Here is a 13,451-nt window from a genome sequence, read left to right on the forward strand (position 1 = left end):
TGAATAAATCAGATGTTTCACGATTGCCAAAACGTTTGTTTCTTTATATCGTGTCTATCATGGTGTGTACTAACAAAATACTCAACCCCCTGCTGCACCAAACACTGACTATAAAACATGAATGGATGGAGCAAACGGAGGACAAAAACAGCCATATCCAGTCTTGTGTTTACAGCTTTCCATATGTTTCCAATTTGTGTGAGTTTTGCAAACGTGCTGAGAGACGTATCTGAGACCACCCTGTGATGATGTAATTACCCAAGACAGGAAGTAGCCCAGGGGACTCTCCCTCCGTGCAGTAATGCAATCACCTGAGTGAATAATCACAGCTCTAACTACACTCTCACAGAATAGAAACGCATCACCCCTGTCACTATACATATTGTTAAAAGATCTTTGAAAACCTATTCCTCATATCCCTGTGTACTGTTTAAAAAGAAGAATCAACAGGCCGTCTGTTCTTTTATTGCATGTAGTTATTTTTGGCTTGCAAAATTTGTTAGCAACTAAAATAACTGATCTGTTTTTTATTTGGAACTGTAGTTTATTTAATGGCAACATTCTTGAAATATTAAATATGAGGGATGTTTGATTAATTTATTGTAATATGTGATCAGTTTTGTAGTCAGACATACAAGTGAGTCAGAATGATGTAACAAAAACTAGCCATGAACTTCACTGCTGTGTGACGTAGATGGATTGCATTCAGGCAGGCCTTGAATACTTATTTATTGAAAGAACTTGGTTAAACATTTTTAAATGGTAAAGAAAATGTTCAAATGTCATGTTAGCATTTGGTGATCTTGAAAAACTGAGATCGTGACTTGCAATTTGTTTATGAAGACAAGCCCTGGCTCTAGTGTCATAATATGAGATCTAAATCGGCTTGTTTGTTTGTACCAAATAACAGAATAAACTTGTTCAAAAGTTTAAAGACGGTTTCGGGTAATGTAATATGCCAGTTGAGCTCCTGATTATCTGCACAAACTACTGCTAAAATGATTTACAGATATTTTAATAAGGACTACATTAAAAACAACTATACATGTGGTTGTAAGTTAATGATAATGATAATGAATTTATGTTTAAATATAGATAATATAAGGCTGTAAGAAACCTAAGTTTGTATTGTTGCCTGCGACTTTTGCTGGAAAGTGTGACTGCAGTAGGCAGGGGCCACCGGGGGCCCTCCAGACTAAAAACAAGCGGTCTGCCCCTTTTATGTGACGGGGGACTGTGTAACTTGAGTCGGGATGAAAACTGTGCGCCGGATCCGGCTGCCAGTGCAGATGCTGTTCGTCAGAGAGAGAAAGAGAGAGAGGAGGTGCATGATGGATCCCGTCCCACTGCTGCTCATCATAGTCACATCTTTGCCGTTGTGCTCGGCCGTCTACACCGGGCCCCTCCAACCGGAGATCTCCAATGGCACTTTCCATCACTTCTTTGTCCCGGACGGGGATTACGATGAGACTGAAGACCTGGAGGACTGCCAGATGCTGTTTAAATTCTCGGATGTGTATCCATGTGGGGCCTCCGAAGAGAGGGACTCCGTTGTGAGGGACGACTTCATCATCACCAAGCTGCAGGCGGAGGACGCGGCGCGGCTGCTGGAAGGCATCGGCCGGACTGTGGCGCACGACCTGGACGGAGAGGACAGCTACGGCAAGTTCCTCCAGCGGGAGATCTCACAGATCGGCGAGGCTTTCTCAAGCGTGGAGAAATCTCTGCTGGAGCTGGAAGTGAAGTTTAAACAAAGTCAAGAAACTGAGCTGAGAGAGGAGCTGAACGGCCATGTGATGAAGCAAGTGAGCGACATCCGGGGAACTCTGAGGGAAACTACAGACATCTCTCTGGGACTGAAAGATAAACACGAGCTGCTGTCTCTCATCATTCGCAGTCATGGCAGCAGACTGAGCCGCCTGAAGACAGAGTATCTTAATGTTGGCTCATAGGGGGCTACTGAGAGAGAGAGAGAGAGTGTGTGTGTGTGTGTGTGTGTGTGTGTGTGTGTGAGACCCTCCAGTTCAAGAAACAACTGGAAAGTTAGTTGTGGCTTATGAATATCTTTCTTTGAATATACTTGACCTACGGCTATCCCCATTCTTTGGATGTGTCATTAAAGCTCAAACACAAACATCCAGACATTCCTCTGAGTCAGGGGGGAAAAGGAAACATGAATTATATCTGTGTGGAGCCCTCTTTGCCACGTCCGAAGAAGAAGAGTTTGAAGAGTGAAAATAAAAGCTTTCAGCTTCTGAATCAATATTATGGCTATATATTTTTTTGTCTGTTTAAATTATGTTGTTTATAAAATTGTAGGTTATTACTGATTAAATAAATGCTTATTATTCATCACATAAGGCGTGTTTCATGTTGTAATTCACATGTTTTTTTACTGCATATTTCAATAATTTGTCCTGAGGAACACACACGGCCATACATACAGTGGTGTATTTTACAAACCATCTCCCTTCTTTGAAGCTTGAGGTTTACATACGTAAAAACCTTTTAAAATCTGAACTTCTGATTAATCGGCAGTCGTGTCGTTACGTCACGTTTTGTTGTTGGCTCTATAAGTGGCAGACTCAACCATCCTGTCAAGTCGCACTGGTTAATTGGCGTCTGAAGTCTGTCATTGCCTCCCATTTCCATCTGGAAGTCATCTATTCAAGTATGAAGTATGTTCGTCTAAAAGTGGCCACTGTTGTCATTATCTACTCTTTTGTCTTTCATGATCTATAAAATCTGTGGTTTGTTTGAAATGTATGATTTTGGATGATGGTATTTTACTAAAATAGACTTATATCATGATATACAGCTTGTTTAAATCTCAAAGAAATAAATTCTCTCTTGCTCTTCTGCTGTGTCGACATACAACATCTCATTTGTTTTGACTTCCTGAAGGCATTAATCTCTACCCTGCAGGGTCACACACACAGGGGCGTTTTTAATTTGCAGTGCCTTTTAATTTAACATTTTGAATGCCTTTGGTAGAAATGTCTGTATTTTCTGTCTTTAACCGTTTAATAAAACTCTCTTGTTTCAGCTAAAGTCTGCAACAACCGCAATGTTAGTGTGCCCACTTTTTACAGAGATCATGTCTGTGCAGTTGTGAGGGAGCCAGATGGGCTGCATGGGCGCAACTGGGTGTGATTTCCTCTGTCTGGTTTTCCTCACAGTCCAGCTTCCCCTGAGGGACCCCCTTTTTAAAAACAGTTCTCTGTAGCTCAGCACAGTGCGGGCCAACCCCGTCAAAAAACCCAGAGCTGCAGGAGCTCTGTGTGCATGGAAACCCTATATGTCTGTATGGCTCTTAATTTCCATGAGGTACGGAACAGGGTTCACAGGATTTGGTTAAAATGTCCACTGTGTAAGTAAAAGGAGCGGCTCACGAAAACTCGCACCTAATCCTACCATCTTACTTAATTTGTCTCTTTTGGCTCTAATCATTAATTCCACCTATAGAAAATATTTTTTCTGCAGATTGGTTTCAGGTCCCTGATGCTTAGGAGGAGGAAGGCCTGAGTGTCAAGCACGCAGTTAGAATAACGTATTCTCCTCTCTGACATATTTGAAGGACAAACAAAGACGTCAGGAATGTAGAGTGGAGCTGACTTGAGAACACGCTGATCCCTCTCTGTGCAGAGCACAAAGCCCCAAAACCACATGCCTCATTGTGTTATTGTTAGAAAGATGAGAGCTATTTGAATACTGCAGCTGCTACTAGTCCTACCATTATTATTACTGCAATGGATACTGTCTTTTACTACAAATACTAATGGTATTACCGTCCTTCAGCTACACCGGCCACTACATGTTTTTATAAGACTCCTTGTTTGAAAGAAAGACAAACTGGTCACTGCTCACACTTAAATGAGAATCATTTTAACTTAAGGTCCACATTAGGCTTTTACAGGTTAAATGTTCAGCAGGTCAACACTTGCTAACTGAGCTTCATCAGGAGCTTTCAAATGCTTCTCAGTGGACCAACTCCATGACAACTGAGAAAACTCCCACTCAGCAAATTCCATTTTCTGATGAGGACAATGAGATGTGGTTGAAGGCCGGAGACAAAGCTAGCAAGTTGACCTTGAGTTAAGATTAGTTTGTTAAACTTTTCTATCTGTAGTCTAATATTCACTCCGACACTGTGGCAGAGAAGTACTCAGATCTTTTACTTATGTAAAAAGCTGTAATACAACAGTGTATAAATATTCTGTTACAAGTAAAAGTCCTGTATTCAAAATGTTACTTAAGTAAAAGTACTTAAGTATTAGCATGACAATATACTCAAAGTATCAAAAGTAAAAGTACTCATTCTGTAGAATGACCCATTCCACAATAATATTTATTTATATTATTTCAATTTTTTTATGTTATGTTGGATGTTTATCACGTTTAATGTTGCAGCTAATGAAGGTGGAGCTAATTGTAACATTAAATACTGCATGGTGGCTAAAATCTATAAAAAATATTTTATTTGTTGATTATATTTTCTATTAATCTGAATAAGTAAATAACTTGTAACCAAAGTTATTGGATAAATGTGAAAAAGTGAAAAGCGCTAATAAAGTAATATTTGCCTCTAAAATGTAGTGAAGTAGAAGAACAAAGTTGCGTGAAATGGAAATACTCAAGTTAAGTACAAGTACCTCAAAACTGTAATCAAGTTCAATACTTGAGAAAATGTACTTATGTTCCACTTGCTGTTGAGACAGTCTGTTCCCTTTTGAAGCACTGGACGTTTTACCTCATACTTTTATCTGACAGCTGCAGTTATTATGGTCTTTGCTGAGTGAAACGTTCAACCCAGTGACTGAGGTCATAAAATTGAATGCACTGTTAGATTCAAACTAGCAGGGAGTATGTGGAGAAATTAGATGCAGGACTTTCTCCTCATTAAGTAAAATATCACCCTGTAATAATCCAATCAAATTAGATTTTTCAAATGTAATATGTAAATAAAATGAAGTATTTGGTGTAACATGTATTTGCATAGCAAAGCTCATTGTAATGGTTTATTTTGCAGTGTTGCATCGTTGTTAGTGACACAGAAGAACTGCACCGTTTGTTTAAGTGAAGAAGGACTTGTTCCCGCTGTGCACTTTGTACAAGTCGTTCATGAGCAGTAAGCCAGAGGGGATTAGTGCTGCTCTATGCTAAAACAATTCATATTATGGTTTAATTTCAACACTGTTCATCTTTCAGCTTGTCACAAAGTGCAGATCATTTTATCATAGATTTATTTTTTTGTGTTTATGAAATACTGCACATCATATATTCATTCTATCATGAACGTATAATTACTTACAAAATCAGTCTCCAGTGGCCAATGTGGTTCTAACCAACAACACGGATTTATTTAAAGGCTGCAGCAGCACAATAACTCCATGAGCATAATAAATCATTTGAGAAACACAATAGTAAAGAGGAGTTGCTAAAGAGCAGAGAAACTTCAAGACATAAATGAAGCCAGGATTTGGATGTCATAAAATGTTTATTTCTCATAAAAGTTGTGGGCAAGTAATTACAGTTTACAGTGGCTGGTATGTATGTTGTCAATGGACACGAATTACTAATAGTAATCAATCATATGTTTGTGCTGTTGTCAGAATAACGTGATCAGAAAGTTAATCAGTAGTTATCTGGATTTCATTTCTTATTTTTATAATTTATGTTTAGGAGCTGTTATTTCACCGTAATGCACAGCAGACAATTACATCACTTTTTCTGTTCTATTCTTATTGTTGGATTGTTTTATTTGTGTTACTCAGCTTTGGCTACTGACTCAAGTTTTGGTCGCTGACATTGTCTCATTAAGTTTTCAGAAGTGGCTAAATAACACAGACTGCTTGTAACACAAACATAAATATAAAGAGCTGCTGTTTAAAAATAATGGTGTTGAAGTTGTGACTCCATTAGCATGCCTCTCTGCTTACATACCAGTGATCTCAGTGTGCAATACAAAAGATGACCACCAAGATGTTTGTATGACGTCTGTTCAGTGTGTCACACAGGAAGAAAAAATTGTTCTGCAAGGCTGCTTTATTTTTCAAAAATATTTTGATGGGGGTTAGACCTCAAGAACGACAAAACATTTCCCTCAAACACAGTGTGGTCTTAATCTTCATATTTTTCCTTGAATAAACACAAATGCATCTGCATACATACAAAGTACATGTACATATCTTGTTTTGAATGGGTACATGATACACAGTTGCCCTTTGAAATGTGACAGTACACATCCATAGTTTGATCTTCAATACATATTTCAAAGTTGTGCTATTGATTGTCTGCCAGTGATTCTTTTTTTTCTTCTCATACTAGCAGATTTTACAGGAAGAAAATTTGTATAACTATTCTCCTCTTGAAGAGCAAGCAATTAACACTGAACAGTTCATTCATAAAGAGGGATAGGAAAAAAAGCACCAGAGGGACTGAAATCGTCTTCAGTCAAATGTCACCTCTCTTTCGTTTCCATGTGAGAGCCAGTGTCCTGTGCTTTCTCTGTGTGAAGGCTCTCTCTGCTCTGAGTCCCTGGATATAACTGTCTGTGCAGCAGGGCTCGTCACTGTTTTAGGAGGAGACAGGTGTCTGTTAAATGTGCGGCGGCCTGTCACACACAGCCGTTCTCCTGCCTGGGCTTGTGCACCGCAGGGGTGTGTGGAGGGTAGAGGGAAGGAGCGAGTGTACACAGGAAGCCAGCCAGCAACGTCAGGCCCAGTCCACCCCAAGCACAAAACATGGACCAGCCGTAACCGTGACTGATGTCCTCTGGTATTCCAAACATGTAGCGAGGATAGCGGGACAGTTCAAAGTTGATCCCAGCCACACATGTGCAGAGGGAGATAATGCAGCATGTCCCTGCCAGAGAGGAAGAAAAACAAGTCACACGACAGCAGACCATTTGCATCTCCTCTGATGCATCATTTCATCACTCTCTCATTAACAAAGACATCACTGCCCCTCTGTGGTGATTCGAGGTAGTGCTCTTTATGTATATCACATCTTACCTCCCATGAGGAAGAGAAGTCCAGCCACATACTGCATCAAATCATGCTGCTTGCAGCAGCCCAGCACGCCTATGATCCAGCCGAACAGGATGATGGATATGGCCATGCCTACGAAACTTGCAGTCATCCTCTGGAGGTCTGCAAAGCGCACAAGGGAAGTGTCAGTGTTATTAGACGGGGCGCTGAACAAGTTTCTCTACATTTATTCATCAGATTATCAGATTATAGAAGGGGGTTTTGGGAACTCACGGAGCGCGTGCCACTCATCCTGCCTTATTGTCTTCGTCAGATTGATTGGCAGATTTCTGGGCAACGCTGATGATGAGTAGTAGTATTTTATTGGTGTGCAGCGCGGAACCAATCCTGTGGATGTAAACAACACAAAGAGGATGTCACAAAAGCACTGAGATCAGATGAAGAGCATATCACAAGACTCTCTGCTGCCACCCCCTTCCTAAAAAAAATATCACCCAACCCCCTTCCACCACCACCCACCCGTCCACCCACACCATTGTAGTGTAGCTTATTGTACGCATATCGAGGCTTCTGTTACTACAGCTTGCCCTTTTATGCTGAAAACAACACAGCACGTCGAATTGTAACTGTACTCCGCGTTATACTGCGTACAGGCCTTGAGGGTCTGTGCGCAGCATCAGCACCTTGGATAGCGCATTCGTGCACAAAGTATGCGCGATGGCGCCTCGCACACAACACAAATGTCCAAAACAAACGCATTATAGCACAAAATATGATCCCCGAAAACCAAACCTTTAAAGATCAAATCCTCTATCTCCAAGTCAAATCCCCCTCGGTGGCACTTTTTCCACAGTCCGGTGATGGTGGAGTTGAATTGCCGACTGCAGAGGGACTCCATGGCCGGGGCAGGAGGCAAGAAGTGCCGCTTAGCCCGCAGCAGCATTTCGCCGCTCATCTTCTCCAAATGTCGCTCCTTTGGCAACATGCGAAGTGGAAGGTTGTTGTTGGAGATGTAAATGTAGCCGGGGTCGTTTCTTTTGTTTGAATAATTCTTGCAGCGTTCTCGGTGCCTCCTCGCGTCGGTCTCGTACCAGTTGTCAGTGCTGATAGCCACTGCTATCAGTCCCAAAGCGCAAAATGCCAAAAAGAGACCTGCCACGGTTAAAGTCCTCATAGCAGCCATGTTCCATGCGTATCTCGCCTCGGTGCCGTGATAATTCCACGGGACAGCAGGACTCTGCTGCTGGCTGCTGCTGGCAGTGTTTGAGGTGGGAAGGAAATTCAACAATACATGGAAATCTGAAAAGCAGGTAAAATCCCTAAGACGCTCATGTCTTAAATGTGGTAACCACCGCCGAAATAAGCCAAATTCCGAGGAGCAGGATAAATAAGGGCCTTGGTGAGCTATTTTGGCTGTCTCCTCGCTGCCTCTGAACTCAGTCTAGCCTAGATACTGGTCAGTCCAACATTTCTTTCCAGTAGATGGAGACAGAGCAACTATTTGAAAAGCACAACAAGCCCCCAGGCCTGCAGTTACAGTAACTCATGATCTGAAAGAATGGCCGAAGTTTGACACAGTCATACTAGAGGAAGTACCCTCAGGTTTTGACATTTTGTATCACCTCGGCTGCTGTTGTCTAAAGCGTTCACTTATGAAACACCGTCCATGTTAAACAGGCCATGTTAAACCCCTTAGAGGGCCTCGTTTTTTTCTGTCTGGTGAACAGGAAACTGTTTCATCACATCCCACAGATTGCCTCTGGTAACTTTCCATCTCAACATGGCCAAACGCATTACACACATCAAACAGTACAACAACAAAATAATGGAATATCTTTTGGTTCATTGTAATATTCTGAGAGAAGCTATACAAAATCATACTTTTCTAAAAGAATACAAATAAAAATAGTTGTTTAGCCACAGCATATGTTTCAGGTATTATCTCTTTAGCTAATGTCTACCTCTAGCAGGAATACAAACACGTTTCAGGGACACAGTGGCTCCAAACATTTCCGTCATGTTTTCACTGGTTTCATTCTCATGGTCAATACTTCCTCAATTGAAACCATAATGCCAAACTAAAGAGGAACAAGCTTGATTCCAAACTCATTTTTGGTTTCGGCTCCTGTGTGCAGCAACTGTTAAAGAAATTCCTATCAGTACATTTGCCCGGGGATTTGTTGTGATTGATGGTAAGGAAACAAGTAAATCACATTTTCTTGCACAGCAAGTGTAGGGAAGCCTGATATATGTTTAATCAATATCATTCTATTTAGCTTTTTTTAAGGGCACATGACTGCAGCACTTAGACTGACAAAGGGGGAAGTTAAAGCATACAAGTGCAGGCCATTATATGTGTGATAACAAATGTCTATTTTAACAGTGTGACGGTTTCTACAAATATCTTTAGAGGATTCATACATGCATCTATTTTTACTATTGTTATGGCTTTGGGATAAAAACAACTTTTTAGACAGCACCATACTACTACTTTTACTCTGGACCAATACTAAAATGTGTTAAATATATATCGTGTATATATAACTGCTTATTAAAACAGGTATCATTGTGAATCCTTGTATGATAACACCTCTTAAATATGCAAGAAATGCATGTACATATGATTGGCTCATACATGACACTCAGCCATCAGGAACTAGCTGATCGTATGCATTTGGCAATTGGATGATATGAACGCAGGCTCGATAGAGTCCAGTTTGTTTCTCACTTTCAGTTCCCATTTGTCTGGTGAAGTCAGCTCAGCGAGGTTGCGCGTTTCAGTGAAGCAATAAGAAAAAGTTGACGTCCAACACAAGCTTCAAGAACAAAGTTTCTCATGCTGCCTTGTTTACATGATGGAAGGATATACCATATCATCTGTAAGTGCTGCTCTTTTATTGATTCATGTCTGATCTTTGTTCAGAGTTTGTGATATTGAGATAATATTTTCCTGTTTGTCATGCTGTTTATTCTGTTTCTTTAGCTGTTTAAAAAAAGAGGTTTTCTAGAAAGTAATTCTAGTGTCCAAGGTGGAACTTAGACATTCTCATTGCTGATTAATTATCTGAGAAGAAGATGAGGGCTGGGCGTTGTGTTTGTGTTCAACCAGGACATGTGTATTTGTTTTTGCCGTGAGAATTGGGAGAGTAACCTACACTAAACACAACTTTCTGTATGAACTTGTGTATTTCCTCTGGTGATCAGCTGCTCTGTTAATTTAATCTATTAATTCCCTGTCTTTATCTTCTATTAAAGCAATGAAGATCAAATAAATTATATAAATAAAAGTACTTCTAGAAGAACACAATGGACATATTTGACTTAATGTTGTCAGGAAAAAGAGACTCAAACTTTTACTTTCTCTGTGACAAAATTAATTTTTCCCCTCCAAAGGCATCAGAGGAACTTGTTCCAAATGAACCAGATAATTATCGGCCACCTGCAGAGCTGTACCCATATCTCACTACTGTGGGGGAGATTTATGAAGGTGAGAAGACTGGATTTAACAATTGAAATGAACACGAATCACTGCACGACTGAGTGCCTGACAGTACTTTCTGTCACTTTTCAGACCATAGATGGACCTTCCACTCAGAGCGTGTCCAGCCGACGGACTTTGAGAATTCTCCAGTGAATCACCTCATTGAGCTTCAGTCTGTGTCTCCTCAACAACTGGTACAACCAACATACCGCTACAGCAGCGAGTCTATGCCCCTTCACCTGGACCCACCGCTCGTACCTCTCTCTGTGTCACCACAAGTAAGTCCATGTGTAGAAATGGATGACGGCTCTAGTGTGAAGAGACATAATCTATACATATGTGACCTGAAATTTTGAAATGAAAGCATATTGATGTTCTGCAGTAAAAAGCTGCCTAAATAAGGATATACCAGGTCAGTTTCAAACCTGATCTTATTGAAAAGACAGGAGCTAAAGCACAAAGACAAACTAGGGTTTTGTTAATTTTTTCTACTTCTTTTTTAGTTAAGTTTGGTTCTAATTTAATACAGCATGTTCCCCTTTCAAGTGACATTATTGCAAATCAAGATGTTAACAAGGCCACTAACAATTCTTCATTTAGTCCATAAAATGTCAAAAAACTGTATAAAAAAATGTATAAAATCACTATTTTTCAGAGCCCAAGTTTACTCATTCAAACGGCTGGACTTATCCAACCAACAGTCTGAAACACAAAGTTATTCAATTTAAAACAGAGCAAATCAGTAAACGTTTATAGTTAAGAAGCTGCAGGAGAAGGGAATTTGGGAGATTTCTGCTTGAAAAATGACCAACAATCTATGAACAACACTGTTGCTGTTATACATTTATATACATGTTGAATACAAGGTCAAACAGAAAGGTTTTTGTTTTTCTCTTCATTTATTGCTGCCAACATAATAACAACACAATACATATTTTAGGATATACTTTGACGAAAACAGCATGGATTTAGATACAATGAAATCTAAAAGAAAAAGAGGAATCTCACCTCTACAAATACATGATGTGGACAGTCAGGGATATTTTCTCTGAAATGTTGTCTACATCACATGGTCTTGCAGAGCATTGAATTCTATTTTGGCAGAGTTACTTCCTCTTTTAGCACAATGACTGAATGTTAAAGCAAAATGTCAGATGGTGGATAATTGCAAAACAAAAGAAAATTGCAGCTCTATCACTCCTCTGTGTAAACTTGAACCATGACGTGCTTTAAATTTCACGTACAGATCCCATATTACACCCCATCCCTGTGCTACCAGTACCAACCCTCTGCCTCGCCTGGACATTACTACTCAGAAGAGGAACAAAGAGGAATCAGTCCTCCGCTCGAGGTATCAGACGGGGAGGAACTTGAAGACCACAACCACTCCTTCAGGAAAGACATTAGTGAGTATTTCCAATGCATAAATCTACTGCAAGTCACATACATATAACGCCTGAGGAAACTGCCAAACTAAATTGCTTGACTGAGTCTCATATTTTCAAATCCAGGCAACAAGAAGAAAATCCGCTTGTACCAGTTCCTCTTGGACTTGCTAAGAAATGGTGACATGACTGATAGTATCTGGTGGGTGGACCAGGACAAGGGTATCTTTCAGTTCTCCACAAAACACAAAGAAGTCCTGGCCAGCCACTGGGGTACTCAGAAAGGAAACCGTAAAAAAATGACCTACCAAAAAATGGCTCGAGCTCTGAGGAACTATGGTAAATCTGGAGAGATTAAAAAAGTGAAGAAAAAGCTTACCTACCAGTTCAGTGAGGAGGTGCTGAGGAACCTCTACTTACGCCAGTATCCTCACTGATGAGGGAACACAGGCTGTCTTTCATTACGCTGAAATCACTAAACTAGCCAAGATTGTGTTTTTCCTGTATGCAATTTCACTTCGTTTTTCTACCAAGTTTTCTTACATAATTTATTTTTGATGACGGTGTAAATCCTCTCCTACGCCATTAGCCTCTATAAACTTCTTCATTTTAGACTCAAATGGAGTTTGTGCATGTAAATTTAAGTGTTTGTGTACAAGGATTAAAGGATTATTAAACATCAGGGACAACTAAAAACAACAACTGTTTTTACATAATCTTTTGTCATGAATGTCTGTTTTGTCAAATGAACTGAATCCATCTTTAAACACACAAATGATGTTCTGGCCTATAGTGGATATGTGTCTAGTCCAGAGCATGATGTGGCCTATTTCTAATTCAGTGAAATTTGAGTGGCAGAGCTGAGCAACATGGCTGCAAATTAATGTCACTTTTTTTTTTTTTTAACCCTGGTCCAAATGGGAAAAGGGGGGGAGAGCAAAAGACAGATGTGTAGATGGTAAAAAGCTGTGGAAAATAGTAGTGAAAAGACAGATAATTGAAGCATTCAACCAAGAAAATGTAGCAGAGACATGTGTGCAAGATAACTGGAAAAACTTTAAATACAGATAGCTTTGTGGATGGAGTCTGTAGTCTACCTACGAAAAAGGCATTTGGCTGCTGGCAGGGCCTCACCAAGACCACAAAATCTGTTGTGGTCCATGCCAGCCTGGAAAAAAACACACTACAGGCAAAAGTAAAGTATGCCATTCACACAAGAGGAGTAACCATATACTATATATCCATAGACCTCACCTTAAGCAAAAACAGATATGAGAAACTAAACGGCACAAACAAGGGCTGAGACAGACCCCGATAGAAATAGACTGGGAAGCAATGACCGGAGCCATGGTCTGAAACCAAGAGTTAGACCTGAGAAAAATAAAGGAGTTAGATCTGTCTACAGTTAAGTCTTTGTTATTCAACTTTAGCATATGAACTTAACAATAAAGGCCCATTAATTTTAGCTACCTCCCAAAATAAAGGGGACTCCTTAACATCAGTAGAAACCTTTAGAAGAATTCTTTTTTTACTTTTATAAATGATTTATTCCTTTTTACCTAATATCAAGCATTCAATTATGTGGAACACGGTATT

At 40.0% G+C, this 13,451-nt stretch overlaps 3 protein-coding genes across 3 annotated transcripts; 2 read left to right on the forward strand and 1 right to left on the reverse strand.

The window, feature by feature from the left end:
* The first annotated feature begins 1,289 nt into the window (after positions 1-1,289).
* fibina (fin bud initiation factor a) lies at positions 1,290-1,952 on the forward strand. Its single transcript, XM_076088726.1, has one exon. It carries the CDS (start codon positions 1,290-1,292, stop codon positions 1,950-1,952), a length of 663 nt encoding a protein of 220 aa, XP_075944841.1.
* A 4,098-nt stretch (positions 1,953-6,050) lies between these two features.
* tmem276a (transmembrane protein 276a) lies at positions 6,051-8,312 on the reverse strand. The gene is made up of 4 exons (XM_076089931.1): positions 7,782-8,312; positions 7,263-7,376; positions 7,014-7,151; positions 6,051-6,864 (listed from the first exon to the last, which is right to left on the reverse strand). Exons 1-4 carry the CDS (start codon positions 8,170-8,172, stop codon positions 6,617-6,619), a joined length of 891 nt encoding a protein of 296 aa, XP_075946046.1. The 5' UTR covers positions 8,173-8,312; the 3' UTR covers positions 6,051-6,616.
* Positions 8,313-9,498: 1,186 nt separating this feature from the next.
* On the forward strand, positions 9,499-12,557 carry spi1a (Spi-1 proto-oncogene a). Its single transcript, XM_076089245.1, has 5 exons — positions 9,499-9,868; positions 10,383-10,476; positions 10,561-10,748; positions 11,717-11,876; positions 11,982-12,557. The coding sequence occupies exons 1-5, from the start codon at positions 9,842-9,844 to the stop codon at positions 12,290-12,292; spliced, it is 780 nt and encodes a 259-aa protein (XP_075945360.1). The 5' UTR covers positions 9,499-9,841; the 3' UTR covers positions 12,293-12,557.
* Positions 12,558-13,451: the final 894 nt, after the last annotated feature.

The sequence above is a fragment of the Anarhichas minor genome, unplaced genomic scaffold (assembly GCF_050575085.1).
Source record: "Anarhichas minor isolate MPS153535 unplaced genomic scaffold, ASM5057508v1 ptg000011l, whole genome shotgun sequence".
NCBI classification, from domain to species: Eukaryota; Metazoa; Chordata; class Actinopteri; order Perciformes; family Anarhichadidae; genus Anarhichas; species Anarhichas minor.

Excerpts from the sequence above, each read along its gene's own strand:
- spi1a (XM_076089245.1), top strand. The coding sequence starts at position 9,842 with ATGATGGAAGGATATACCATATCATCT. Across the intron at positions 10,477-10,560 it reads TGTGGGGGAGATTTATGAAG|ACCATAGATGGACCTTCCAC; the intron begins GTGAGAAGACTG and ends GTCACTTTTCAG. Across the intron at positions 11,877-11,981 it reads CTCCTTCAGGAAAGACATTA|GCAACAAGAAGAAAATCCGC; the intron begins GTGAGTATTTCC and ends TTTCAAATCCAG.
- tmem276a (XM_076089931.1), bottom strand. The coding sequence starts at position 8,172 with ATGGCTGCTATGAGGACTTTAACCGTGGCAGGTCTCTTTTTGGCATTT. Across the intron at positions 7,377-7,781 it reads AGAGGATTTGATCTTTAAAG|GATTGGTTCCGCGCTGCACA; the intron begins GTTTGGTTTTCG and ends TTACATCCACAG. Across the intron at positions 7,152-7,262 it reads GGATGAGTGGCACGCGCTCC|ACCTCCAGAGGATGACTGCA; the intron begins GTGAGTTCCCAA and ends TGCGCTTTGCAG.
- fibina (XM_076088726.1), top strand. The coding sequence starts at position 1,290 with ATGCTGTTCGTCAGAGAGAGAAAGAGAGAGAGGAGGTGCATGATGGAT.